This window comes from Malurus melanocephalus, unplaced genomic scaffold (assembly GCF_030028575.1).
Source record: "Malurus melanocephalus ecotype Western Australia unplaced genomic scaffold, MMel_1.1 scaffold_310, whole genome shotgun sequence".
Classification (NCBI taxonomy): Eukaryota; Metazoa; Chordata; class Aves; order Passeriformes; family Maluridae; genus Malurus; species Malurus melanocephalus.
Window position 1 is genome coordinate 549,092 of NW_026623542.1, and position 26,968 is coordinate 576,059.

At 58.8% G+C, this 26,968-nt stretch overlaps 6 protein-coding genes across 12 annotated transcripts; 1 reads left to right on the plus strand and 5 right to left on the minus strand.

Moving 5' to 3' along the window:
- Window positions 1-113: 113 nt before the first annotated feature.
- On the minus strand, window positions 114-2,284 carry TMEM109 (transmembrane protein 109). 2 transcript variants are annotated; one of them, XM_057377335.1, is made up of 4 exons: window positions 2,150-2,284; window positions 1,167-1,374; window positions 966-1,068; window positions 114-884 (listed from the first exon to the last, which is right to left on the minus strand). In XM_057377335.1, exons 1-4 carry the CDS (start codon window positions 2,245-2,247, stop codon window positions 514-516), a joined length of 780 nt encoding a protein of 259 aa, XP_057233318.1. In that variant the 5' UTR covers window positions 2,248-2,284; the 3' UTR covers window positions 114-513. The 2 variants fall into 2 exon arrangements, with proteins under 2 accessions (XP_057233318.1, XP_057233317.1); XM_057377334.1 differs by having other exon boundaries at window positions 1,167-1,394; window positions 2,160-2,275.
- A 47-nt stretch (window positions 2,285-2,331) lies between these two features.
- Window positions 2,332-6,269, plus strand: PRPF19 (pre-mRNA processing factor 19). The gene is made up of 16 exons (XM_057377333.1): window positions 2,332-2,534; window positions 2,696-2,845; window positions 3,088-3,164; window positions 3,235-3,376; window positions 3,463-3,536; window positions 3,647-3,709; window positions 3,795-3,836; window positions 3,917-3,991; window positions 4,103-4,178; window positions 4,333-4,442; window positions 4,581-4,736; window positions 4,813-4,882; window positions 5,055-5,140; window positions 5,340-5,510; window positions 5,615-5,720; window positions 5,811-6,269. Exons 1-16 carry the CDS (start codon window positions 2,516-2,518, stop codon window positions 5,906-5,908), a joined length of 1,515 nt encoding a protein of 504 aa, XP_057233316.1. The 5' UTR covers window positions 2,332-2,515; the 3' UTR covers window positions 5,909-6,269.
- Window positions 6,270-6,561: 292 nt separating this feature from the next.
- On the minus strand, window positions 6,562-10,836 carry ZP1 (zona pellucida glycoprotein 1). The gene is made up of 11 exons (XM_057377345.1): window positions 10,644-10,836; window positions 10,331-10,452; window positions 8,738-10,259; window positions 8,491-8,634; window positions 8,218-8,402; window positions 7,923-8,020; window positions 7,632-7,759; window positions 7,373-7,562; window positions 7,146-7,296; window positions 6,761-6,845; window positions 6,562-6,680 (listed from the first exon to the last, which is right to left on the minus strand). Exons 1-11 carry the CDS (start codon window positions 10,801-10,803, stop codon window positions 6,562-6,564), a joined length of 2,904 nt encoding a protein of 967 aa, XP_057233328.1. The 5' UTR covers window positions 10,804-10,836.
- A 1,153-nt stretch (window positions 10,837-11,989) lies between these two features.
- LOC130580050 (acyl-coenzyme A amino acid N-acyltransferase 2-like) lies at window positions 11,990-15,317 on the minus strand. 2 transcript variants are annotated; one of them, XM_057377304.1, is made up of 4 exons: window positions 15,256-15,317; window positions 14,061-14,530; window positions 13,411-13,613; window positions 11,990-12,676 (listed from the first exon to the last, which is right to left on the minus strand). In XM_057377304.1, exons 2-4 carry the CDS (start codon window positions 14,521-14,523, stop codon window positions 12,089-12,091), a joined length of 1,254 nt encoding a protein of 417 aa, XP_057233287.1. In that variant the 5' UTR covers window positions 14,524-14,530; window positions 15,256-15,317; the 3' UTR covers window positions 11,990-12,088. The 2 variants fall into 2 exon arrangements, with proteins under 2 accessions (XP_057233287.1, XP_057233289.1); XM_057377306.1 differs by lacking the exon at window positions 15,256-15,317 and adding an exon at window positions 15,093-15,231.
- Window positions 15,318-18,369: 3,052 nt separating this feature from the next.
- Window positions 18,370-20,362, minus strand: LOC130580055 (membrane-spanning 4-domains subfamily A member 15-like). Of its 4 annotated transcripts, none has more exons than XM_057377315.1 (6): window positions 19,991-20,360; window positions 19,692-19,811; window positions 19,415-19,474; window positions 18,831-18,986; window positions 18,576-18,695; window positions 18,370-18,434 (listed from the first exon to the last, which is right to left on the minus strand). In XM_057377315.1, exons 1-6 carry the CDS (start codon window positions 20,159-20,161, stop codon window positions 18,426-18,428), a joined length of 636 nt encoding a protein of 211 aa, XP_057233298.1. In that variant the 5' UTR covers window positions 20,162-20,360; the 3' UTR covers window positions 18,370-18,425. The 4 variants fall into 4 exon arrangements, with proteins under 4 accessions (XP_057233298.1, XP_057233299.1, XP_057233300.1 ...); XM_057377316.1 differs by having other exon boundaries at window positions 19,415-19,471; window positions 19,991-20,357; XM_057377317.1 differs by lacking the exon at window positions 19,415-19,474 and having other exon boundaries at window positions 19,991-20,359.
- A 4,436-nt stretch (window positions 20,363-24,798) lies between these two features.
- LOC130580051 (membrane-spanning 4-domains subfamily A member 12-like) lies at window positions 24,799-26,821 on the minus strand. 2 transcript variants are annotated; one of them, XM_057377308.1, is made up of 6 exons: window positions 26,697-26,821; window positions 26,310-26,366; window positions 26,071-26,199; window positions 25,623-25,736; window positions 25,452-25,535; window positions 25,133-25,225 (listed from the first exon to the last, which is right to left on the minus strand). In XM_057377308.1, the coding sequence occupies exons 1-6, from the start codon at window positions 26,802-26,804 to the stop codon at window positions 25,205-25,207; spliced, it is 513 nt and encodes a 170-aa protein (XP_057233291.1). In that variant the 5' UTR covers window positions 26,805-26,821; the 3' UTR covers window positions 25,133-25,204. The 2 variants fall into 2 exon arrangements, with proteins under 2 accessions (XP_057233290.1, XP_057233291.1); XM_057377307.1 differs by having other exon boundaries at window positions 24,799-25,535.
- Between the last annotated feature and the right edge of the window lie 147 nt (window positions 26,822-26,968).

Here is a 26,968-nt window from a genome sequence, read left to right on the forward strand (position 1 = left end):
TTCCCTTCCCACCCTGAATGAATTGGGGGGCTGGGCAGCCCCCCAGGGGGTTCCAGCTGCCAGCATGATCCCCTTCTCCCTTTCCCATGGGAAAGCAGCAGGGCCAGGCTGGATAAATCCATCTTTATTCCTTTATCAAAACCGTTTAAAAAGCAGCTTTAAACCCAAAACCTGACAGTGGGGGGACCCCAAAACAAGCAGAGCCCCCAGGATGGGGAATGGGATCCCCTCTGTACCCTGAGCTGGCTAGATTGGGACAGCATCCCCGGCGAGCAGGGAATGCRGGAGCTCTTCTCCTGGATTTGGAGCTCCTGGGGGCATTTGTGGTGAAGGCACTTGTGGCATATGTGGCAAGGCACGGCCCCCGATTTTGGGGTGCTCCCAGAGGGACGGGGGACTCCCAGGACCCCTGGGAGAACCGGGAAGCAGAGGAGGGGGCACAGCAGAGGGTGGGGACACATACTTGGGATGCTTGGGATAACAGAGCCAAGCTTTGCGGGAGCTTTGTGGGGCTCAATCCTCCCGGTTCCGGGGCCCCCCAAACTTCTGGCGCCGCCGCAGCTCCTCCACCTTCCACTCCAGGCTCCGCACAGCCGCATCCAGCCGGGCACTGGGATCTGGAGATGCCACCAGGCTGCCCAGGAGGACRTAGAGCACCCACAGGCCCAGCAGCATTCCCGCCTGCGCTGTGGGGTTCTCCTGGGAYGCAGCCACGTGCAGGAAAGCTCCGAGGAAGAGGAAAAGCTTCAAGCCGCGGAATAGCGGGAGCAGCAGCCCTCGGAGCCGGGATAGCACCCAGGATCCCAGCAGGGCAGCCACAGCCCACAGAAGCACCCTCTGGACTTCTCCGGGAGCCAACGCCGCTGCTCGGACCAGCCGGTGGCCTGGGAATGGGATCCAGGAGTGAGCAGTGGTGGTACCGGGAATGGGGGCTGGAGCTGTCCCATGGGGTGATTCCCACTCACCACTGAAGCTGGAAGCGGCCAGGAGATCCCCCAGGATCCCACAGACCGTGGTTAGGGCTGCTGAAATCCCGGAGGAAACAATCCAGAGGGTGGCAGAGAGACTCTGCAGGAAAAAAYGGAGATAGAGTGGGAAAAGAGGGCATAGATCCCTGTGTCCCTGCACGAGGATCCCCAGGGAAGGGGTGGGAATCAGGATCCCACCTCTGCCACCAYCTGCAGGGGCTGGGGTCCCACCCAGTTTTCCAGGGTGTCCCAAGTGGCTCTTCCCAGCCGCATCAGTAGGTCATCGGAGGTGGCAGCATGTGCCCGGAATCCCTCCTGGTCATCCCTGGCTCCGTCCCCGGCCGATCCCATGAGGAATGGGATCCACAGCACCAGGGCCAGCAGGACCCGGCACCCCATGGCACTCCTCATCCTGGATCCCAGGATCTGTGGGGAGAGGGAGAGCTGGGAGTGCTGGAAGGGAGAAACCCTGCTAGTTTTGGGGTCCCTTTGCTGGTTTTGGGGTCCGCTGAAGAGAAGGGGAGGGCAGAGGCCCCACAGCCTCGTTTCCCCCCCCTCCTCGGCACAGGCCTCGGGTGTCCCRGCTATTTTTGGGATAGACAGGAGTCAGCGGGACACAGCCAAGGGCACCGGATCTGGCTGGGAAGGGGGGGCACCCCTTCCCAAAGGAGAGAGCAGGGTGCTCTGGGGTGGGACACAGCCACCACTGTCGCCCCTGAGACACCCTGTGCTCCCCACTGTTCCCCAATCCCCCTGGGATCCTCCCAATCCATTGCCCAGGCCCTCCCCGTTCCCTCATCCCCGTGGAGACCCCCGATCCCCCCAGTCCCCTTCCCCCCCCAGGGCCCTCCACCCTCCACGATCCCCAAAAACTCCTCGTTCCCCCCAATTTCCCCTACACCCCCAAATCTCCTTGTACGCACCCCACCCAGATTTTCCCGGTCTCCAGGAATCCTCTGATACCCTCAGGATCCCCCCAGGCCCCCCCTGTACCCACCTCCCACAGTTCCTCACCACCCTTCAGGACCCCCCCAATCCCCCCGGGATCCCCCCAGAAACCCCCACCGCGGCTCCCTCACCCTGTCTATCCCTCCCCGGCCCCTCCCCCGCCCATTTTCTCTCCATTTTCCCTCGATTTTCCCCGAATTTCCCCCCCCACACAGCCCGGGATCCCCCCCGACCCCCCCTCACCGGGGCTTCCCTGGGCTCCGCCGCGGGGCACGCCGGGAGCTGTAGTCCCCGGGGCGCCCGCGGTGCATGCCGGGAACGCGGTCACCATGGCAACAACCGGACGGGCGGGCGGCGGCGCGCGGTGCACGACGGGAGGCGCCGTTCCCGCCGGCGGGGGGAGCGCGGGGGATGCCGGGAGCGCTTCCGGTTCCGGCGGCGGCGGCGGCGCCCGCGTGAGCGCTCGGGAGCGGCGCGGGGAGGCCGCGAGCGCCAACCGGAACCGGAACCGGGACCCGGGACCGGAAAGGAGAACCGGAAACAGCCTCGGAAGGGCAGCGGGACCGTGAGCGGAGCGCCGCGACCGCCCGGCCTCCGCCATGGCGCTGATCTGCTCCAGTGAGTGCCGAGCGACAGCGGCCGCGGTGGCGGGGATTCGTTACCGAATGGGGGATGCTGGGCTGCGGGGCGGGAACAGTCGGGATCGGCGGGGGATCACCGGCAGGGAATTCCCGAACCCCCGCTCCCAACCCATCTCATCCCTCCCTCTCCCCGCCAAGTTTCCAACGAGGTCCCGGAGCACCCGTGCGTGTCGCCGGTGTCCAACCACGTGTACGAGCGGCGGCTGATCGAGAAATACATCGCGGAGAACGGCACCGACCCCGTGAACAACCAGCCCTTGTCCGAGGAGCAGCTCATCGACATCAAAGGTGCTGGGAACGGGAACGGGAATGGGAAGTGGCGTCGCCGGGAGAATGGGAAGGGGCTCTGTGGTCGGAAATTGGGGGTCCCGAGGTGTTCTGGGGTTTGCTGAAGTGGGGGTGAGATGCCAAACTAAGCTGGGAAGAGGAGGGATAAAGAAGGAATTGTGAAATGGGATGGGCGAGTGGTGGGAGCGCAGGAATCCATAGGGATATCGAGGTCACGGATGATGTGTCCCCCCTTCTTCCAGTCGCCCACCCGATCCGCCCCAAGCCCCCCTCGGCCACCAGCATCCCGGCCATCCTGAAAGCCCTGCAGGACGAGTGGGTGAGTGCTGGGGGGGCTCCCGGGGCTGGGATGCCGCCCTTCCCTGGCTGACTCTGGCTCTTCCCTGCAGGATGCCGTGATGCTGCACAGCTTCACGCTGCGCCAGCAGCTGCAGACCACGCGCCAGGAGCTGTCCCACGCCCTGTACCAGCACGATGCCGCCTGCAGGGTCATCGCCCGCCTCACCAAGGAGGTCACTGCTGCCAGAGAAGGTGATGCAGATGCTTGGCTTTCCTGGGAAGGGGTGCTGGGAAGTGTTTTATCCCAGTTTCCTGTTAATCTCGTTGTGTCCTTGCAGCTCTGGCCACGCTGAAGCCGCAGGCCGGGCTCATCGTGCCCCAGGCGGTGCCGTCGGCGCAGCCCAATGTGGCCGTGAGTCCCTGCTCCCCATCCTGGCCCTTTTCCTGCTCATTCCCARCCCTTTTCCCTCTCTGCATGGGCCCATTCTCTCTCTGCATGTGCCCTGTCTCTGTCCCACATAGGGTGCTGGCGAGGCCATGGATCTGGGAGAGCTGGCGGGAATGACCCCGGAGATCATTCAGAAGGTGAGGAGGGTCTTCCATGCATCCCCCTTTCCATCTTCCCATTGCTGAATTCCCAGTCTGTGCTCACCCTTCTCTTCATTTCCAGCTCCAAGACAAGGCAACGGTGCTGACCACGGAGCGTAAGAAGGTGAGTGGCCTCATCCAAGGATTCCCTGGGAGCCAGGATATGCTCCAGGAGAAGCTGAGCTTTATCCCTGTGTTTTCCAGAGGGGCAAGACAGTCCCAGAGGAGCTGGTGAAGCCAGAGGAGCTCAGCAAGTACCGGCAGGTGGCTTCACACGTGGTGAGTGCYGGGACTGGAAAGGGCTGGAAAACTTCCACATGGAGTTGGGAATCCCTTCTCGAGTGTTTTCCTGCTCGTGGCATTAATTTGGGGTTCTCCTCCCTCACACAGGGGCTGCACAGCGCCAGCATCCCAGGAATTCTTGCCTTGGATTTGTGTCCTTCTGACACCAACAAGATCCTCACTGGTAAGGGAGCTTTCCTGGGAATTTCTCACCTGGGACCAGGCCCTTTTCTCTGTGTTTTTGGGAATTTGAAGTGGAACAAGGRACATAAGGCAGGGGGATTTGGAGTGGGTTGGCCCCACACTCCCATCCCAGCGCTTCCCACTCGGTTTTCCAGGTGGGGCCGACAAAAACGTCATCGTGTTCGACAAGAGCTCGGAGCAGATCCTGGCCACACTCAAGGGCCACACCAAGAAGGTCACCAGCGTTGTCTTCCACCCATCCCAGGTGCATTTGGCTCTTCCCTCGCTTCCAGGATGCCTCAAATTGGCACATCAGGACCCTCTTCTGGTGGAATCTCCCAGTGGGAGCTCTTGGAGAGGTGAATTCCTCCCGTGTGGACCTTCCAATGTTGTSCTTGTGTAGGACTTGGTGTTCTCGGCTTCTCCCGACGCCACGATCCGGATCTGGTCCGTTCCCARCGCCTCCTGTGTGCAGGTGGTCCGTGCCCACGAGGGCTCCGTGACCGGGCTCAGCCTCCACGCCACGGGTGATTACCTGCTCAGCTCCTCGGATGATCAGGTGAGCCCTGTCCCATCCCACAGATCCCACCTCTGCTTCCCACCCTTCCGTGTCCAACGCTCTTCCTCTCTCCCAGTACTGGGCTTTCTCGGATATCCAGACAGGCCGTGTCCTCACCAAGGTGACAGATGAGAGCTCTGGATGTGGTAAGGCTTGGAGCTGGGAATCCCTTTGTTCCTGGAGTTCATGGGAATTCCTTTAGGGGGTCTTGGTATCCTTCCCAACTTTCCTGAGTATTCTTAACCCTTCCAATCTCCCCAACTAGCCCTAGCCCTCCCAAGTTTTCCCAACTCACTCCTTCTCCTGGTCTCACTGCAGCTCTCACCTGTGCCCAGTTCCACCCTGATGGGCTCATTTTTGGGACGGGAACTATGGATTCCCAAATCAAGATCTGGGATCTGAAGGTAAGGGCTGATGGTAATGTGCAGAAACAGGGAGTGGTTTGGGGATCAGTCCAAGGAGCAGAACTTTATGGAATGTTTTTGGAAGTTATCCCTGAAAATCTCAAGATTCCAGCTCCAGAGCAGCCGCTGGTCATCAGTGACCATGCAGGTTGGTTGGGAACGATGCCACATTGCAGTGCTGTGACCATCCTGTCCCCAGGAACGCACCAACGTGGCCAACTTCCCGGGACACTCCGGCCCCATCACCAGCATCGCCTTCTCCGAGAACGGCTACTACCTGGCCACGGCGGCCGACGATTCCTCTGTCAAGCTCTGGGATTTGAGGAAGCTCAAGAACTTCAAGACGTTGCAGCTGGATAACAACTTTGAGGTGTGTGATGTCCCTTTTCTCCCCTAAGGCTCTCCGGGGGATCTAGCATCCCAAAAAAGCCATTGTGAGCTTTTCCAACGCCTTGTTGTGCTTCTTCTCCGCAGGTGAAATCCCTGATTTTCGACCAGAGTGGAACCTATCTGGCACTGGGCGGGACKGATGTCCAGATCTACATCTGCAAGCAGTGGACAGAGATCCTCCACTTCACAGGTGAGGGATTGTGAGAATCATGGAAGTGGCCAGGATGGGAATGGGACAAATCCGCTCAGTGTTGTGACCATGGATTGTTTTCCACCCCAGAGCACAGTGGCCTGACCACAGGAGTGGCCTTTGGCCACCACGCCAAGTTCATCGCTTCCACAGGCATGGATCGGAGCCTCAAGTTCTACAGCCTGTAGCCCTGGAAGTGGAGTTGGGATTTTTTGGGATTCAGGATGGGAGGTGGGTGGGAATATCCATGTGGGATTATCCAGGTGGGATTATCAAGCTCCTCTGTTGTAGTTGTTGGCACAGGGGAAGTCGGACATTGCCTTCCCTGTGCTCCATGAATTTATTGTTTCGTTTTTTTCCCCATTCCTTGTGTTTTCTGCCTTTAGATTGTTTTGTGCTTGTAACTGGTTTGAAAAAGAAACCCCAATTCCTGTGCTGGTGGAAATTTGAGGCTGGCATGTGTGGAAGGAGGGAGGGAAGGGAGGACTGTGAAGCTTTTGTAAGCAGTTACTTAGTTTCAGTATGGAAATAAAGAATTATTCCCTGTCACCCCGGCTGGAAAAGGCTCCTGTGAAGGGCTGGGGGTTAGYAGGGTGGGATTTATGAGTCTGTAGGATTTGGGGAATGGGGATAAGGGACCCTYTTTTYYCCCCTCCTAAGGACAAACCACCCCTCAAGCTGTGCTCTGCACTGATTTATTTTTCCAGCTTTCCCAGACACATCCGGCAGCATCCAGGTAAAGGCAGGAGCTGTGAGGAGGAAGAGGGGCAGGAGATAACTTAGAGGGATGAAGGGGTTTTTGGGATGAAGGGAYTTTTAGGGAGCAGAAGCCTCTCACTCCTCAGCCTGTCCGCTGAGCTCTTCCTCTCTTGGGAACCTTGGGAAAGACAACACGTCCGTGCGATGTGACTGTCCCCATGCTGTCACCTGTCCTCCTGTGCCCTGGAGACCTCCGTGCTCCTGTGGAGAACAGCAGGTTGGCCAGGGAAGAAGGGGACATGTAGAGCTCTTTCCAAATCCCTGGAGGCTCCCAGACTTACGTGAGGGCACTCCYAGCTGGCAGGAGGGACGACAGGGCTCTGGCTGGGCCAGGTGGCACACGGAAGCGCTGCAGGAGATGTACACCTGGGAGCCACAGGAATGCCAGCATCACCTGGGGATCTGCTAAAAGGGGCTCCAAGCCTCGTGGGTCCCCCAAAAAGAACCCCCAAACCTTGAGGTACCCCCCAAAAGCAGCGTGAGCTTCCCAAGGAAGGAAGGAAGGAAGGAAGGAAGGAAGGAAGGGAGGGAGGGAGGAAGGGAGGAAGATGCCATGAGCAGCTGGAAATGGGGTCAGTTCTGGGGTGAGTTTGCAGGTGTCGGGATGAGGGATTCCCAACACTGAGGGATTCCCAGCACTGAGGGGTTCAGGGGGATCCCCCTCACCTCCCCCTCCAGCACAGCCATGCCAGGGGGCTCCACAAAGGCAAAGGTGTAGATGACAAAGCGCTGGTAGTGGCTTGGGAAGGGCATCTCCAGAGARGCCGGGCCCACCGGAATCAGCCGCGTCCTGTAGTTGTCCCCTTGGAAGGGACACCTGGGCAGGCAACAAGGACCCTGTATCAGCCCAGGTAACCCCCCTCACCTCCGTCTTCCCATCCTTTTCCACTCACCCATCCACCAGGATGGGCCACTGGGGCTGGGATGTGGCGTGGGAGCCAGGGGAGGCCCAGCAGTGGTGCAGCACCAGCACCAAATTGGGATCCGTCTTCTGGAGCAGCCGAACTTCCACATAAATGGGGTCTCGGAGCACCCTCACCAGGGGGAAGTCACCCACAGGGTGGTAGGAGCTGTAGGATTCATCTGTGGGAAGGTTGGCAAGAGTTGAGTGGGATGGGAAGGGGAATAGGGAGCGGGACAGGGAGCACTCACCAGTGGCGATCCGCAGCTGCAGCCCCAGTGGCCCTGGCATGGCCAGCGGGGCAGCTGTGGGGGGCATGGCCACCTCCACTCCCAAGGGAAGCAGGTCACTGGCATTGTAGATGCACCGAGCGTGGAGACTGGGAAGAGAGGGAGAGAAAAGTGGGACACTCCCAAAATCCTCCATCAGCTCCCCCAAGCCTGAGTTGTGAGGACACCATTGGGAATGTGGCAGGAGCGAGGTTTGGATTGATCCGAGGGAGAATCCGGGCTTTCTGCCGGGGTTTCACCCCTTTCCCTCACATGTAGACGCTGTCCCGGGTGATGGAGCCGCGGGGGGATCCCTGGACGTCGATGGTGGTGATCAACTGGTTCTCATAGATCAGCTTGTCCTCGACCACCTGTGTGGGGAACGTGGGAATGGGAAACATCCTGGAGGGATACATGGGTCAGGGTTTGAGGCACAAGTGAGGATGAGTTCTTTATCCTGAAGTTTTGGAGGGGTAAACATGGGACTGGGAACATCCTGGGGGCACCTCTATCTTGAAGTGACCCCACCATGCCCACCTGGGGGTTTTTCAGGGTTTTTCTGCCCTACCTGGACCGTGGTGCCGCAGTGGGTGACCGGGAAGCGGAACATGACGAAGGCCTCGGACACGTGCAGGGGCTCACATCCCGCCTGGCTGCTGGCCAGCCGCACACTGTCCAGGTTGTACTGCGGGGCCACCATTCCCCGTGGGACCACCAGGACAAAATATCCCTCCAGCAGGCACTGCACGGTGGCTGCGACACCACGGAGCGGTTCCGTCACCCCGAGCGCCTTCTCCTGGTGTCAGGGAGGGATTTCGGGATGCGCCTCCCGGTGTCCTACCGGTATTCCCGTAGTAGCAGGGTGTGGCACGGTCCATGTCATCGTAGCAGCATCCTGCCTGCACRCATCCATCCCGTCCCTGCGGAGCCACGCACGGCATCCGCCCCACCGGCACCTGGCACTGCTCCCGCGTCAGCGGCATGCCTGGGGGGAAACAGGGATCACAGCACGGAATTTAGGCTGGAAAAGCAACCTGAGGCCRTTTCCCTTTGTCCCAGCATCCCTGCATCCCATCTTTCCTCCTTACCTGCCCCAGCCGAGGGGTAGAAGACCGCTGTGGAATGCAGCAGGCTGGGCTGGGTGTGAATCCCRGGATGCAGCAATCCAGGCTGAGCCTGCAGCCCTGGGCGTCCCTGGCCWGGCTGGGGCTGAACCTGGAGCCCAGAGCTGATCAAACCCGGCCAGGATGAGAGTCCTGGGTGCACCAGAGCTGGGCTGGGATGGCCGGGATGGAGCAGCCCAGTGTGGCCCTGGAGGCTGGTYTGGGAGTTGGAGTATTGGCTGGGATGAGATATTCCCCCATGGTTTGGGGGCTGAGCTGCCGGACGCAGGAATCCCGCTGGAGTCTGAGCGCCAGCGGAGGTCAGGACAGGCTGGTGTGACACAAGCCCGGGGCGAAGCCCTGGTTGGTTTTGATTCCCAGGATGGTTTGGGGATATAAATGCTGGACGAATTTGCCCTGGTTGGTTTTGACTTTCAGGATGGGTTTGGGATACAGACCCCGGGCGAATCCCTGGTTGGTTTTGACCCCCGAGATGCGCCATCCCAGGCTGATTTTGGGATACAGATCCTGGACGAATCCCTGGTTGGTTTTGACCCCCAAGATGCGCCATCCCAGGCTGATTTTGGGATACAGATCCTGGGCGAATCCCTGGTTGGTTTTGAACCCCGAGATGCGCCATCCCAGGCTGATTTTGGGACACAGTCCCTGGGCGAATCCCTGGTTGATTCTGCCCCCCGAGATTCATCATCCCGGGCTGATTTTGGGATACAGACCCCGGGCGACTCCCTGGTTGATTCTGACCCCCAAGATGTGCCATCCCAGCCTGATTTTGGGATACAGATCCTGGATAAATCCCTGGTTGGTTTTGAACCCCGAGATGCGCCATCCCAGGCTGATTTTGGGATACAGACCCTGGGCGAGTTCCTGGTTGATTCTGWCCCCCRAGATKCATCATCCCRGGCTGATTTTGGGATACAGACCCTGGGCGACTCCCTGGTTGGTTTTGACTCCCAGGATACACCATCCCAGGCTGATTTTGGGATACAGACCCTGGATGAAGTTGCCCCGGCTGGGTTTGACCCCCAGAATGCATCAAACTGGGATGGTTTTGGGATACAAGCACTGGGCGAAGCAYCCCTGGCTGGTTCTGCTCCCCGTGCTGGGGGGACTGCACTCCCGGGCGGGTGAAGGTTCCCTGGATTTGGGTGACAGGATGAGAGAGCCCCGTGCCAGCTGGATTGGAATGGTGCCAGAACTCCGGATGCACCAAGCGGGTTGTGTCCCGTGGCACAGAGTAAAGCTGCTCCAAGCGGTCCTGGGATGAGAACTGCGATCCTGTGAGGGTGAGGGAGGACTCGGAGACTTGGTGCAGGAGGCCAGTCTGGGAGATCAGGACTCCGTTGTCCTGGCTCTGCTCCTGGTTTCCATCTGGGAGCGTCTGAGGGCTGCCAGGCTTGGGGCAGGTCATGTTGACATCGTAGGAGGTTACCGGGAACCCGGTGGACAGCAGCTCTTCCAGCTGCACCCGCAGGATGTAGCGGTTCTCCTGTGGGGGGACACAAGGGACAGTCATCCCCATCCTGCCAGTGGGGACCGCGGAGGGGACAGGAGTGTCACCTTGAACAGGACGTGGCAGCCCTTGTAGCCAGAGGAGAAGACGACAGAGCCATCCTCTCGGGGGTTCAGCCAGTGGAGGCAGATGGAGCAGTTGGCCACATCGAAGCGGGAGCCGAACTCATCTGTGGGGACACCATGGACGCAGGGAAGTGACACATCCGGGCACATGGAACCCCCCCAGCGGCACCTACAGCTCGTCCAAGACATCCGGCTCACCCCACTGGGATACCACCACCATGGAACGCTCCAGTTTTGGGAGAATTCCCAGGGAAATCCAGCACCCAAGGGGATCTGGGGCATCCCCCCCACTCACCCAGGACCTTGAAGCGGACGGTGTGGCCGTGGGGAGGGAAGACCAGGAGCTGCATTCCCAGCTCTCCGCAGTCCTGGCGGTACCGCAGCAGCGCCACGCTGGCTCTGGGCCATGGGAACAKGAGGAAGAGGAACAGGAGGAAGGAGCAGCTCCATCCCATGGCGGTGACATGGACAGAGCACGGGGCTCTGCGGTGTGGGTTTATATCTGAATGCGGCGGGGGGAGGATCAGCTGATCCCGTGGGATGAGCTCTGAGCTCTGCCCAGGGCTCCTCGCTCCCGTGCCGCCGGTGACCTCAGTGCCCCTGCCCTGTGGTCACCTCCCGTGGCYGTGTCACGGTGACCAGGGACAAGCCAAGCTTGGAGACTCTGTCCCGGAGAGCAGGGAATGGAGCTGGCACCGGGCAGGATGCCCAGCTGGATCGAGTTATCCAGGGGGAAAGGAGAGGGCTGGTGTCCCAGAGCCAGTGGGGACAGTGGTGACAGCTGCACACACCACTGCTGGGATAGCTGGGACACTGGGACTGTGTCCACTGTGTCCACTGCTGGGACAAGGGGACACGGTAGCATGTTCCCAGTGGGATGTGAGGGGCTGGGAATCAGTCAGTTGTCCAAAATTCCTGCTGCACCCCGGCTGTGCCCTGCTGGCAGTGGCACAGGGAATTCAAAGTCCTGTGTGYGTGCATTCCCTCTGCCTTCCTTTCCCAAAGTTTCCCTTCTGGGATTTATCTTTACTGTGGATTAAATCAGCCACCCCCCACCAACCCTTCCTGGATTGCCAGTCAYGGCCATGTCCTGGGCATGGGAATGGGATCATGCCGGCTCCCAGGGGCACGGGAACCCCGGCAGGAGGGTTTGAGGAGCTGGGGGCTGGATGTGATTCCCTCAAACCTCCTCAGGAAGCTATGGCAGCTGCAGGGACACCTGTGGGATTGGGTCGATATATGGCCAATATATGTTCTATAYGTGCCCCATGTATTTCCTATATGTGCACTTCATATGTCTGATGTCCTATATGTGCCATATGCCCCATACACGTGTCCTGCATCTGATATATGTCAATATATGTTTTGTACATCCTATATATGTCCAACACATGTCTGAGATGTCTGTTCTGTATCCTATAGATATTCCACATGTATCCAATACATATCCTATGTATATGTCCAACACACATCTGATGTACACATCCAACATATCCTAAATATATGTCCACTGTATACTGGAAATACATATATTGGATATATATCCAAAATAAATGTCCRGTATATATCCTAAATATATATGCCAAATAAATGTCCAGTGCATATCCTAAATATATATCCCAAATAAATGTCCTAAATATATCTCCAGTCTTTGTCCCACAGAAGCACAGGCAGGAGCCACCAGTGACATTTTATTGCCCTCAGTGACAACCCCGACGACCCCAACCCCTTTGTCCCCYGTCACAGCTTCATGGTGGCAGCCAATCCCAGCTGGAGCTCCAGGAACCGCAGGATCTCCTGCCAGGAATGCTCCTGGGCCCAAGCRTGGGGCTGGGGCTCTCCCCCCCACRCCASSGGCCKYGGGGTGCCCCGGATGCTGGAGATGCTGCACAGGGGGGACCCGGGGGGCTCGATCAGGTGCCCAGCACCGGGGTAGGACAGGAYCCGGCCGCTCTCCGGCGGCATCCGCGCCACGGCCAGCTCGGCAAAGAGCTTGCTGTTGAAGCTGCGGTCAGCCTCTCCCACCACAAACAGCACCTTGCCCCGGATCCTCTCCACCGGGATGGCCGAGGCGCTGTAGGCGGGATCCCGCGGGTCGGCGAAGATGGCCGAGTTGTCCATGGCTCCCACCTCGGTGAACAGGACGCGCTCGGTGTAGTAGGGAATGGGAGGGATGCGGATCTCCTTGTAGACCAGCGGGTTTCCGTGCAGGAAGGCCGTGCCGTTGATCCACACCGTGGCCACCACCTGTGGCAGGAAGGTGGCCATGGCCAAGGCCACCTCTGCGCCTTTGGAGACGCCCACCACGCCCAGGCCGGGGCCTCGGACCTGCAGTGAGAGAAAATGGAGCCAGCCAGGATAATACACAGGTATAATACACTTAGTGGGACATCCTTAGGTGCTGGGACAAGGATGCCCCCATGGCATACCCCATCAGGGATATGTCACTGGGACATCCCACTCACCAGGGCATCCCCGCTCACTGGGATATCCCCAGTCTCTGGGACATTCCTGGTTCTYGGGAYAAGCCTGGAACATCAACCCTGATCACCTGGACATCCCACTCACCAGGATGAGGATGCCCCCAAGATATTCCTGGTCCCCAGGACAATCCCTGGTCACATGGACATCCCACTCACCAGGATGAGGATGCCTCCAGGACAATCCCTGGTCCCCAGGACAATCCCTGGTCACTCGGACATCCCGCTCACCAGGATGAGGATGCCCCCAGGACATTCCTGGTCCCCAGGACAATCCCTGGTCACCTGGCCATCCCGCTCACCAGGATGAGGATGCCCCCAAGACATTCCTGGTCCCCAGGACAATCCCTGGTCACCTGGCCATCCCGCTCACCAGGATGAGGATGCCCCCAAGACATTCCTGGTCCCCAGGACAATCCCTGGTCACCTGGACAATCCCTGCTCACCTGGACATCCCCCTCACCAGGATGAGGATGTCCCCAGGACAATCCCTGGTGACCTGGCCATCCCGCTCACCAGGTTGCCCCCAGTCCCCAGCACATCCTGGCTCACAGGTGCCCTTCTCCATGCTCCGGGACTCACCTTGGGATGCCGCAGGAGTAGCTCCGCTGCTTCCTCGAAGTATTCCAGGTCCAGCTGGGCCAGGACTCGGGGCAGGTCGTCATAGGCAAAGAAGGCGAGGGCCAGCACAGCAAAGCCCCGGCTGGCCAAGAGTCCCGCCCGGAACTCGATCAGCCCCCCCGCGCCCCCAAACAGRTCGATCACCCCCGGGAAGGGGCCTGGACCTGCACAAAGATAGAGAATGTCAGGGATGGGGAGCCATCAGTGCTGGGCTGCATCCCAGGGCTCACAAGGTTCAACATCCCGGGGGTACAAGGTTGGGTATTCCAGGAGTCCTGAGGGTGGGCATCCCGGGGAWCCCAAGGTTCAGTTTCCTGGGGGTCCCAAGGCTGGGCCATCCCAAGTTCCTGAGGTTTGGGATCCCTGGGATCCCAAGGCTGGGCAACCCAGGGGTCCCAATAYTGGGCAGCCCAGCCAAGGCCAAACAACCCAGGAACCCCAAGGCTTGGCATCCCGTAAATCCCCGAAGTTGTTTCCCAGGGGTCCCGATGCTCGGCATGGCCAGCATCCCAAGGGAACACCAGCTGGGTATCCCAGAGGTCCCAAGGTTGGGCATTCCTCGGAAGTGCCAAGGTTTGCTATCCCGGTATTCCCTGCTCCCCAGTGCTCACCAGGAGGCAGGAATAGGGCACCACGGACCCTGCCCTCACGGAYGGGCACCCGCTGCACTCCGGGGCCCACGAACCAGCGCTCGGCCTCGCAGGATGCCAGCGGCTGCTCCTTGGGMTCCACGCCCAGGCAGAGCCCGTCCAACACCTCCAGCCGGACGCGGAAGGGGCTGCCGGCCACATCCCGCTTGACCAGCCGTCGGAAAAGGGTGTCGGGCTGCAGGAACCAGAAAAGCCCCATGGGCCAGACCCCGGAGTAGCTGCCCCCCAGGGCGGCGTGGAGCCCGGGATCCACCTCTCCCGCTCCGTCAGCGCGGAAAAAGGCGCGGGATTGGAAGCGCTCGCCGTGCTCGTCCTTCAGCCATGCCCGGAGGGTGACGAGTTGGGATGGGGACAGTCCCCGCACGCGGATCTGCACCGGCCGGTCAGACAGCGAGGATTGCGGTGTCACTGTCACCTCCACCATGGTGCACCTGGGAATGGGAATCATCCCGAGTGTCCCACAGGGATTGCCGTGCCCAGGAGGGGGCTGGAAGCAGGGGACTGTGCCCAGGGGTCCTCACGGGGGGCTCCCAGGGTGGGGTTTGTGGTCCAGATGCTGCCATCGCTCCTTCCCTGTCCCTGTCCCTCCTTCTCTGTCCTCATCCCTCCTCCCCATGKCCTCATTCCCTCACGGTCCCCATCCCTGTTTCCTGGTCCGTGTCCCTCCTTCCCCAATTCCTCTCCCTTCCTTCTCTGATACTTCCCCCCTCTTCCCTTGCTACCCCATCATCACCCGCTCCCCATTCCCTCCTTCCTCCATCCCCTCTCTTCCTGGTCCCCTCCTCCCGTGACTCCCTTCCTCTTCCCTAGTTCCTGTTCCTCTTTCCCTGCCTCCCTTTTCCCAAACCTCTCCCTCCCTACCACYTCCCAAACTCTGACCCCAAAACCCYGCTCCAAAACCCACCCGGCTGCCAGGACACCCCTTTTCCACAGGGATCTCCCACCCCGGCACTCCCGGCACCCACCGTCCCCTCTCCTTATCCAACTCCCCACCCCAGAGCCGGTGTGGGGCAGGAATCCAGGGGCTCCGAGACCCCCAATCCCGTGGGCACCCCCTCCCTCTCGCTCTCCGTGCAGCACAGCAGGCTGGGAGCAGGAACGTTGGCCCCCGGCCAGCCCTGGGAGGAGACACCCGGTTCTCCCACATCCGTCTCACCAGGAAATCGGACCCCGAAGGCCCGAGCTTCCCTTCTCTCACCCCGCCGGGCAGAGCCTGGGCCCTGGGCTCTGCAGAGGGAGAGGCTCGAGGATTCCTTGGAAATCATTAACCTGGGAATGGCAAGGGCAGAGCCCTCCYGCTCCATGACCCCGTGCCTCGCTGGCACCGGCCGCACCCCAAAATTCCTCCCAATCCCCACTTTCTCTGTGGCACCCCCTTATACTGGACATGGGTGGGAACCCCCATCCCAATTTTAGGGGGGGTTTCCACAAATTTTCACCCCAGGGTGAAGCTCCAGGGCACCCTATTCCCACCCCAGGGTTTCCCATTGCTTCCTGCAGCCCCATTTTCCACCCAGTGCCCCGCTTTGTCCCCTCCATCCCAGCAGCCAGCCATATCCCTCCCAGGAATGCAGAAAGGGATATTCACACACCAAGGAAAACCAGGAATGTGAAGATATCCACTTCCAGCCCCTTCTTTCCATCTGTCCCCCCACCCAAATTCCCAGCACTGSCCCTTTTCAGAGGGTGTGTGACACGTGTCCCCTTCCTTGGGGACAGGCTTCAAGGCTCATTCCCAGCAGTAATTCCCTTTTTRGGGAGGGGGAGCCTTCCCAAAGGGAGTGAGGGGCCATGGCACACCCYAATCCCAGGAATGCCTTAGGGAAGGCCCCATCTGGAGCCACCGGTCCCCAGAACCACTGGAGTCAAATCTGTCTCAGTTCCTCTTCATTTTTATAAGAAAAAAAAGGCAAATTTGGGAAAGCAAAGTTCTGTTCCAGCCTCTGGCACGGGCCACATTCCGATTCCACAGGGATTGGTGGAATAACCAGCTCTGTCTTGCTGTTTGTCCAACACTGAGAGTCCTGGTGGTGATTCCAGCCCACCAAGCCGAGGAAAAACCCCTGGAAAGGAGCAGGATCCACGGGAATCCTGGCTGCATGGCTCAGGCTTGGCAGTATCCCAATTCCTGCCTCATTCCGTGGCTGTGCTGCGCCTCACAGGCGTCTTCTGGAGCAGGGCCAGCGTGTCCCGCTTCTCCACCCGCCTCAGCTGCTTCTTCTTGGCCCGCTTSAGCTTCAGGGGGTTCCGGATCTGGGAAAGGGGAAAAGAGAGAGATTTCATGGAATTGTGGGATCCTGGAATGGTTTGGGCTGGAAGGGATCTTGAGGATGACCCAGTTCCMTCCCTGCACCACTGCAGGKTGCTCCAAGCCCTGTCCTGGAGCWTTCCCAGGGATGGAGCAGAGTGCAGGAACCAGGAGGGATGGGCACGGATGGCTCCCAGTCTCCCATCACCAAGGATTCAGGATTTAGAAGCAGATTTACCCCAAAACGAACTCCATCATCACCACCCCAAGCTCCTAGGTCTCTTTCTGATGGAAAAGCATGATTTTCCCGCATGGATCCCCATCAGTGCTGCGTTTTTCTTACTCCACCACCCGTTATTCCTCAGTTCTGATGTTCCCAAGCTTGGGAGAACACAGGGGACACCCTCCCAGTGTGCCTGGATTTGCTGGGAATCTCCCTGTCCTCCCAGCATCCTCCAAAGATGGAAACACGAAGAACTGGAATGAACTGGAGCAAATCAGAGGCTGATCCRTGAGGGGCTGGATGTTGTGGGGTGTTCCCAGCGCTGTTCCCAGCTGGGAGAGGGGACTCACCACTTGGACAATCTCGGCTTTCCGCTCGTTTTCCAGGCGYCGCTTCAGGTTTTCCTCCCGCCGCCGCTTCTTTTCCTGTGGGGAGCAGCACCAAAACATTCCCAGTGGGCCCCTCCCTCTGGGATTAAATCCAAACCCGACGCCTGCCCAAGCGTGAAATCTGTCATTCCAGCAGCTTTTCCACTCCGGATGAGGCTGGAACCGACCCAGGGAGTTTATTCCCAGTCYGTGACTTGGAGCATGTGACCATCACAGCCTGGATTTGGCACCAGGACAGGGAATTGTCCATCCCAGSTGCCCTTTTCCGGGGCTCTGCCACAGCTCTGATGCCTGGGATGAGGGCAGAGACATGGGAAAAGTGGGAATTCTCCAGCCCCCGAGCCCCGGTACCTCCTTCTCCCTCTGCTTCGCCTCCTCCAGCTGCCGTGCCAGATCCCGGACCAGCTTCCTCTCCTGCCTCTCCTTCATTTTTCGTGCCCAGGAGGTGCGGAGCGCCTTGTCCTGGATCATGTGGGAGAACCTGGGTGGGCACACGGGAGGTGTTAGCACCCCAAAACCTCGGGATGCACCCCTTCCCAGACACTCCCCAGAATTCCATGAAAYTCCCCCGAGCTCGGAGCATCCCGCRGCAGCCTCAGCCCCTCGGCATTCCCACCCCTCTGCTCAGGAACCCCCACCAAGCATCCCTGCCCCCTCTGGATCTTCCCTAAAACCCATGGATACCTCCAGAGCCCCGCTACAAGCCCCCGAGATAGCCCCAAACAAACCTGTCCCCCCCCCAAATGCCCCCAGAGTTTCCCCCGACCTCAAGGCCCCCCCAGACCCCGCTGGAGCCCAGAGGCCTCCCCAAAAACCTCCCACTCCTGCCCCTCTCCCACCTCTTCTTCCCGGGATCCTTCCACACGCGTCCCGACTTGGGCTTGCCCCGCGGGATGGCCACCGCCGCCTCCTGCCGCTTCTTGGCGCGTTTCCGCGGCCGCCGAGCCGAGAGGGGCCCTGAGGGACCGTCGGGGGTCGATCCCGGGCCCGGGGTGCTCCCGTTCGCTCCCTCCATGATCCACGCGGTGTCGCAGAGAGATGACGTCAGAGCCGCGCCCCCCCCCCCACGGAAGCGCGAAGCCAGCGAGCCTCCCCGGCCGCCATCTTTGTGTCGGGCARAGCCCCCTGTGCAGGGCGGCGACCGCCATSTTTGTGCCGGGCAYMGCCGCCATCTTTGTGTCGGGCAGCGCCCCCTGCGCAGGGCGGCGACCGCCATGTTTGTGTCGGGCACGGCCGCCATGTTTGTGCCGGGCAGCGCCGCCCGCCCCCGTGGCCGCCGGTACCGGGACCCCCGAGCCCCCCAAACCCACCGGAGCGAGACCCTCCCGCACCCCGAGTGACCCCCGGAGACACGCGCGGGCTGGGCTAGGCTGGGGGACAGGCCTTTATTGGGGGCAGAACACGCAGGGGGTCCGGTACCGGGGTCGCCCCCGGGATGCGGCTCCATGTCGGGGGCTTGGCCATGGCTACGGCGCCTGGGAAAGCAAAAACAGGGAAATCCARKGAAATCTGTGAGAGRCACACRGAAACCCCCGGGCTGGGGCTGCCTYTCGGAGGAAGGAAGAGGTGGATCAGCATTCCAGGGATTCCCGGGGATYCCCGAATTAATTCCTCACCAGTTGAGTGTATCTGTGCTGYCGGACGATGTCGTAYCCAAACGCCAAAACTGCCACAGCCACGCAGAATCCCAGGAGGCTGAGAAGCACCAAGGTGGAATCCAGCCCATTGCTCAGGATCTGTCAGGGAGGAGAGTGGGATGTCCTGGGAATTCACCACCTGAGCGGGACGTGGAGGCTCCGTCCCACCTGAGCGGGGTCGTGAGCCTGGGATCCCCCACCCCGATCCCCCCTCATGATCCCAAATATCCAAACCTTGCCCTGCATGTTGAGGCACCATTCCGGGCGGATCTGGAAAGGCCTGAGCTTCTCACAGCCGGGCATGTGCCGGGTGATGGCCATGCCATGGATCCCAGTGGCCACCAGCGTGCTCAGGACAACGCCCACGTTGACCACGCAGCAGGTCTTGACCTGCGGGAAGCAGCCGGTGACACGGACCCCGGGAAGGGCTGCTTCCCGMAGGGATTGTCCAGCTGGGATCAAAGATCTGGAGGAGCCGCCCGGTTTTGTCCCACTCATCCCAAAGTGATGCCAAAAGCCATGAGGGTCTCAAGGACCTTCCATCCCTCTCATCCCACAAAGACCCCGAGGGTGTCCTGGACCCTTTATCCCCCTCATCCCAAAGTGACTCCAAAGGCCAAGAGAGTCTCCTGGACCTTTTGTCCCCCTCATCCTACAGTGACCACGACCCCCATCCTGTGCTCCATGTGCACTTCCTGAGGGGGAGACTGGCCTGAGGATCCCGTGGGATGAATCCAGGCTGTGGAGGGGTCCCAGAGGACACTGAAAAGGACATAAGGAATGGGGGGACACATTGTCCCTCCCAGCCTGGATCTTACCAGCATGGGGCTGTCTCTCCTTTCACTTTCCACCAGCAACGAGCCTGAGACCAGGAGCTGCTTGGCAAACAGTGGGAATTGGTGTCAGCAGCAAGGCACCCTTACCTGTCACCCTTCCTGCTATCCCTCCATCTGGGAATTGGGGTTCAGGGATGCACAAAAACCCCAGAGGRAGCAGCTGGAACGTGGGGGAGTCAGTGGAAACCTGATGACCTAAGGATATTTTCCCCAATCCACCAGGATTCCCTGAAATCCCCACGTCCTCATCCCAGCTTACCAGGATCCCAAGCCAGAAGAGGATCCCGCTGGCCACAGGGAGGGAAGGGTTGTCRTGCTCCGACAGCGTCAGGATGATCCCAAAGCAGATGTGGATGATCCCACTGAAGATGTGGATRGTCTGGGGAAGGGATGGGGGAGAGGGATCCCAATCCCGTTGCTGTGAGACAGATCCCACCCTGATCCCACATCACAGTACCAGGAAGGGACTGGGAGAGGCTCCTGTCCCAATGCACCCTCCACGCCTCATCCACTGTGGATCCCCAGTCCCTGCCATGCCTCTGGAAAGCCATSTCTCACCCCCAACACCTTGGGATGAGCCCTCTGGAAGCCTTGCGTCTGGAATGATGTCCTGGCAGCTGCAGGGGGCTGGGAGCCTGAGACCAGCTGGGCTGCCCGGGGATCTGTGGCCGGGATCACCTCCGTGATGATCCTCACGCTGCCGGCATCGGTCACCGTGGTGGCTGCCATGGCTTGGGAGTGAGCCTGGGGAGCTGAAGGAGTTCCCAGGTGCTTTCCTCCTCCTCCTCCTCCTCCTCCTCCTTCTCCTCCTCCTCCTCCTCACCACAGTCCCCTCGCTGTCTGATATCCCTGGGAGGTGCTGGCCAGGCAGGGACACAATCCCACTGCCCTTTGCTCCCTGCGGGAAGCTCACTCACGGAATTCTCGTCAGGCCCCTCTTGCTCAACGAGGCAGCTTTGCCAACAGAGGCTCCCAAAATCCTGCACGGGAAGGACGTCACGGGGCTGTCACAGGGCTCTGCAGCTTTGGGAAGCGTTGGATGCTTTTCCCTCGGGATGCTTGCAAACCCCCTTTCCCAGCCAGTTTGAAAGTCCATCCCAAATTGTGGATGCTTTGCTTGGGAATGTCCCTGCAATTAACCTGGCACCCAACGAGGTGTTCAWAATTTAATCCTGCCCATTTCCCAGGAAAAACCTGGATTGGGACAGGAAACTTTATAAATGCCGTTATAGAGGAAGCTCCTTTATTGTCATTTTTGGGGGCTTCTCCTTCCTCAATCCCTGTGGATTTGTCCCCAGTGAGGACAGACCCAGGAGGGATCCAGGCATCCCTGGCCAGCTCCATCAGGTGCCAAATGGAAAGGAGATGCTGTTATTTACGATGGGAAGTGGGAGCTCAGGCTGGGAATGGAGCCACACACATGGYGAGGGGATCCCGAGGGATTCAGAGGCCCCTTCCTTCCTCCATCCCTCCCTCCTCCCGGAAAACAGCCATGTCCTTTTCTCCAGAAGGGCTGGAATACTCCATGCTTGCCTGGAGGACTCTGTCTGGGTTTCCTAGATGTTCAATGGGTGCAGGGTAGGAATTTCTTGGTGGAACAGGAATTTTTAGGTCCTGGCATCTCCAGCTGAGGATTTCAGGAGCAGCAGCAACTTTTGTAAGCGTTTTTTTTTCCTTCCCTCTGGCTCTAGAGGGAGCTGAGAGCCCGGGTTTGGAAGCAGAGCTCRGGAGAGGCTTCCAGCCCTGGAGCCAGCTTGGATGAGGCTTGGAACAACCTGGGGTGGAACTGGGTGATCCTTAAGGTCCCTTCCATCCCAAAACATTCCAGGATTCTGTGCCCTCACCATGCTCCCACATACCAGGRAATGGGACACCCCCTGAACCAAAAAAGAGCTCACATCCCAAAAAAAGGAGCTGGAAGAACAGACCTGGAAAGCAAAGAGCAACAAGTCACGTTTCCATCCTGGCTCCAATGGCATTCCTCCATCCCACCCATGACCCTCCTCCATCCTGCACCGCTGATGGAAGCGTGCACTTGGCCTTGTAAAGGGCTGCATCTGGAGGCATGGCTTTCCAGGAAAAACATGGACATGGAYGAGATTCAGCCTCTTCATCACATTCCTGATGCCTCAGAGCCTTTTAATTCCTGCTGGTGCCTCATCCCTCTCAACACTCCAATCCTAACAATCCCAGGGATCTCGTTGCAGCSCCTGGAAGGAACACTTGAGCTCCCATGGAAATTCTGGGATCCCCTCTTTAGCCTTTAGGCCGCCGGGGTATCCTCCAGCATTATCCACGGCTCACATTCCCAGCCAAAACCCCCCTACACGGTGGATTTCCTCCCAAATCTGCCTTTCCAGATTCCTACAGCATTCCTGAAGTTCCAGCCTTGCAGMCAGAAACAGCCGTGACTGCCCTCGGCCCCAAACCCCCACTTTCCAAGCGAGTTATCCATGGAAAAAGCACTTTCTCTCTTCCTAAATAAACCCAGTCCAGCTGGGGATGGCAGGAGCCCAAGGTAGGATGTTGGGATTTATTTTGGAAGCAGATTCCAATAGAGGTGAAGCTTTGAAGCAGATGCAGGGAAGCAGCAAGGCCAGGCAGTGGAGCTTTCCAACCTTTTCTTTGCAGGAATTTTTGGCTTTGTGGACATGTACAACACTTTGCTTGGATTTTAATGTTCGTTTTCCTATTTTCAAGGACAAGTTTTGGATGGGGRAAGCCTGGCTGGATGCTCAGGGGGGATCAGTGAGACCCTCCCAAGTTCCCTCTCACCAGCACAGGACAACATTTACAAGCCTGGTGGAATCAAAATTTCTTTTCCAGCCCAAAAATCYRTGGGGTTTTTTTTCCAAAGAAAATAGATTACAACGGAGAAATGCTCTCCACAGAAAGTTGCTGCTTCCTGGGACAAACTTTATATCCCCATAAAAATACCAAAAGTCCACATTTTGCTTTGCTTCCAGGTGTTTCTGCTTCCCACAGGGCTCTTTCCATACTGATTCCAGAATGAAAGTCATGTTTTCTGGGAGAGGTTCCAGATTTTTTGGCTTTGAACACCACAGTGTTCATCCTGGATTAGGGAATCCAGAGCTGGGAGCAAGCAGGAGGTTGGGGCAGGGGCATCACTGAACCTGGCATTTGGGACAYGGTGACATTGCTCCCAAATCCTGCTCCAGAAGTGTTTGTCATCCCCTGCATGTGACATTCCAGCCTTTGATCTGCTCATTCCCAGTAAAACTCCTGCWGCTGCAGAAAAGTTCCAGTACTTCTCCAAGGCTTCACCAGCCTCAGGTCCCACTGACAATCCTGGAAAGGGACATTGAGCACTTCCAGGGATGGGGCAGCCACAGCTTCCCTGGGAAATCCATTCCAGGGCCTCACCACCCTCWMRGGRAMRAKTYCYTYCCMAWWWYCCMWYYWAAMCCMMYYYYYKGSMRKKGGRARSCMAWYCCCCMTTGTCCTGTCACTCTGRGCCCTTTTCCAAAGTCCCTCTCCAGCTCTCTTAGAGCACCTTTAGCTGCTGAAAATGTCTCCAAGGTCTCCCAGGGGGGAAGAGCCRTTGGGACATCCCAGTCCATCTCACAATTCCCCTCATGAAATCCCCCAAGGGTTTTGGTTTTCCTTAGGAATCATCACCAGCAGGGACACAAAACCGTGTCATCTGCTGTTCCCAGCTCCTGGAARTCCCCACTTTCCCCCAGAACTGAAAATTCCCACCTAAAAATAAGGATATATTAAAAAATCCCACATTTCCATAGAGTCTTAAACGTTTATCCCAGYGTTTTCAGGGAAAGCTGGACCTAAACACTGGGATAGTCTGGGAAAATAGACCCTCATGCCGTGGAGGGGGAGGAAGCCTCCCACACAGGGAAAATACAAAACTTGGATGGGAGGGGGGTTGACTTTGTGGTGGTCCCCATGGAGCTGGGAGAAGTCAGAATGCTCYGGAGCCACAGGTGAGGAGCAGGAGCCGTAATGGGTTGTGACCACAGGATGAGCAGAGACAGCCTGTTCATCCTACTCCCMAAATCCCTGGGGCTTTTCCTACTGATCAGGCTCATTATTTTTTCAGAGCTGGGAACAGAAATAACTGACAGGGAGTGAATAATCCATGAGGCTTTGGCTGAGCAGCCGGAGCACTGTCAGGCCGTGTGGAAAGAAGGAAAACACTTAAGTCACCCCAAAAGCAAAGGGAATGTTCAAGGAGGAGGTCAMTGATCCCACTCTGGCACTGTAGGGGAAATTTGGGATGGATCCTATCTCCAAAAATTAAGGGGATCCCCCCCACAGGGAGATCACTAGGATGCTCCCACCTCTTGGAAAGTCAGCACYGGGGTCTCCTTCCTCACCTCCATCCCATCTTCCCATCTCCATGAGCTTGGGATGCTCCTTAAATAATTTGATGCCACTGGATGCTCACCATCACCTCATTACATCCTCCAACCTTCCCATGGATGCGGGATAATCATGGATGGACCCGTAATGAGCTTGTCAGTAGCTGACAAACCCGGTCTGCTTCAAAACTATCTCAGAGCCCTTTGCCTTTCCTGAAAACGAAGTATTTTTTAGGAATTGCCGCATGGATAAGGTTTGGGAGCAAACGGAGCTCCCTCAGCTCCATTTTCCCCACACAGGATTGTGGGGACAGGGAGCACACGGCACCTGTGTCCCCGTGTCACCCCTTGGAGCAGCCCCAGCCCCGGGGCAGCTTCTCCCGGTGGTGGAAGAACCGGGATGTGCTGGCGTCACCGGCACCGCCACCGGCTGTCCGGCTGCTCCGGCTGAGCTAAATATAGCTGAGCCACGCTGGAACGGGAGAGGGGGGGTTTGGGGAGCAGAATTCCCGCGGGAGAGCAAGTACCCTGGTTTAGAGGGTGGAATTACAGCAGAAAATGGGATTAGAGGGGCAGAATTACCTAAAATGAGCGGGTACTGAGGGGTTTAGGGGGGCAGAATCCCCTCAGAATCAGGAACCAGGGTTCAAAAGAATGGAATTCTCTCAGGAGAGGGGTTTAGGGGGACAGAATCCCCTCAGAAGCAGGAACCAAGGTTCAAAAGGATAGAATTCTCTCAGGAGAGGGGTTTAGGGGGGCAGAATCCCCTCAGAATCAGGAAGCAGGATTAAAAAGGATGGAATTCTCTCAGGAGAGGGGTTTAGGGAGGCAGAATCCCCTCAGAATCAGGAAGCAGGGTTCAAAAGGATGGAATTCTCTCAGGAGAGGGGTTTAGGGGGGCAAAATTCCCTCAGGACAGAGCAGGTATCCCTAAATCTGGCAGGATGAGCCCCTTTCCTGACGGACAGCAGCTCTGTGAGGGGAAATTGTAGCTCCCACACTAAAAATTCCCAAATTCAGGAGACACAAGCCCGGAGAGAGCATTTATTCCCAAGATAAAATAAAGACAACAGGGGACGAGCCGAGGTAGATGCTCCGGTGACCTGCCCAGCTCCTGGCACACATCGGGGTCACTCCAAGCCACCAGACCCCCAGGAATTCCTGAACCCCRACGAGAACAAACCCCAGCATCCCACTGGGGATTTACAGGCAGGAATTGCCCACGATTCCTCCGTGGAGAAGCCCCTTCTCACAGCTCCAACAAGTGGAGCCCCTCAGATCAGGCCCAGGGCCACAGGGGCAGGGGATTTGGGGGTGTCCCTGGTTTTTTGAGGGGGACTAGCACATCCCAGCCAGAAGTGCGGTGGGAGGAGGATGCTGTAGCCCTGGGATTTGGGAGCGATGGAGGCAGGATCCAATTCCGACATCCTCGGTGTCAGACTTCRGGAGCAGCCAGCTGCAAAGAGACAGGAAAGGGTGTTTTGGAAAGGGGGCAGGATTTGGGGGGATCCCCCCCTTCCCCAGCACCCACCACCCATGGGGTTTTGGAATCTGCTCCCCATTCCCGGAGCAGAGGGGTGGATGCKCCGGGATGCTCCCTGGGGATTGGGGTGGAATGTTTTCCCAGGGAAGGCAGTGGGATGGGAGCTGGATGCTCCCGATCCCGAAATTCCTGGGATCACCTCGGTGTAGCTGGGAGGCTGAGGCAGCTCCGCCGGTGGCACAGTCAGATCCACACGGGTGGCGCTGGGGACAATGAGCATGGCCTGGGAAACACCGGGATCATGGCAGTCAGCAGGATCATGGAACACAGTTTTTTTTGGGATCCATCCCTGCCAGTCCCCCAATCCTACCTCGTTGGAGCTGAGGCGAGTGGCCCGGCACCAGAAATTGGCAGTGGCCACAGCGATGCAGAATTCCAGGATGGTGAAGATGAGCAGCACGATGGAAATCCCATTCCCTGCGAGCTCCAGGACGGGGAAAATCCCATCAGTACCCCCCTGGCAGCACCCAGGAGGGAGAATCCCACACAGGGCAGCCCCCAGCCCACATTTCAGGGCTCCCCCTTCCTCTCCCGTGCATCCGTGGCTCCAAGGTCTCACTCCAAGCCCTCCATCCCAATGTTTTTATGGCTCACGGATGAGTCATCTCCCGAGGTACCAGCCTAAAATAGGTCGCGCCGGCAGAGGAGAAACCACCACCCCAACAGGGATGAGGGAAAGGGCACAACACCCCTGGAGGGCTGGAGAACAGGCCTGGGGGGGTTCCCAAGGGCCGGAATTCCGCCAAGTGGGGTTTTACCAGGACGAGATATCTGTTGTTGAAASTGGAGCGGTATAGCCCGTTGAGGTTGAGGTCCACGATGAAGGCCACAATTCCCAGGAGTGCGAAGATGGCACTAATGACGTTCATGGTCTGGCTGCCCTTCACCTGCGGGSACCCAAGTGGCTGGGGGGGCGGTGGCAGACTCCCCAAAAACCCAGAGGGACACCCCATCTGCCCCACAGGATCCACCCCAGTGTCCTCCCGGGAAAACTCACTGCACATTCCGTGGGGCTCTTCTCAGCACCGATGGAGAGGCAGCCGGAGATGATGAACTGTGGCAGGAGAGAGGGGGCTCAGCTGGCACGAAGGGCACCCTGAGCCCCCCAAAACCTGCCCAGAGGTGGCATTAATGGGGCACAGGGGACATGGTAACCTCTTCTGCCCTTGTTTTCCCCCCGGAGCCGCAGGTTCATCATTCCTGGTGGGCATCCCTTCCAATGGGTGCCCCACCTGCTGGCATCCCTCCCCAGTGGGATTCCCTTCCCCGGGGGCATTGTTCCCTGCTGGCATTCCCTTCCTGGTGGGCATCCTACCCCCTAGGCATCCTTTCCCGGTGGGCATCCCTTCCCGGCAGGATCCCTTCCCGGCCCCCCGGCACGCACCGACACGCCGCCCAGGAAGGGGATCTCTCCGATGACGAAGACGGAGGTGTAGACATTAGTGAGCGTGGTCAGGACGATCCCGAAGCCGATGTGCAGGAATCCCGTCATGATCTGGATGGTCTGGAGGAGCGGCAGGGGTGGGAATGGGGTCAACTCAACCCTCCCGCCCACAGAGCCACCCCGGGGATGGGGGATGCCTTAATCCCAGCGCCTCTCCAGAGACACAGCAGCAATCCCCCGGGAATGGGGTGAGTTTTCCCCACGTTTCCCCC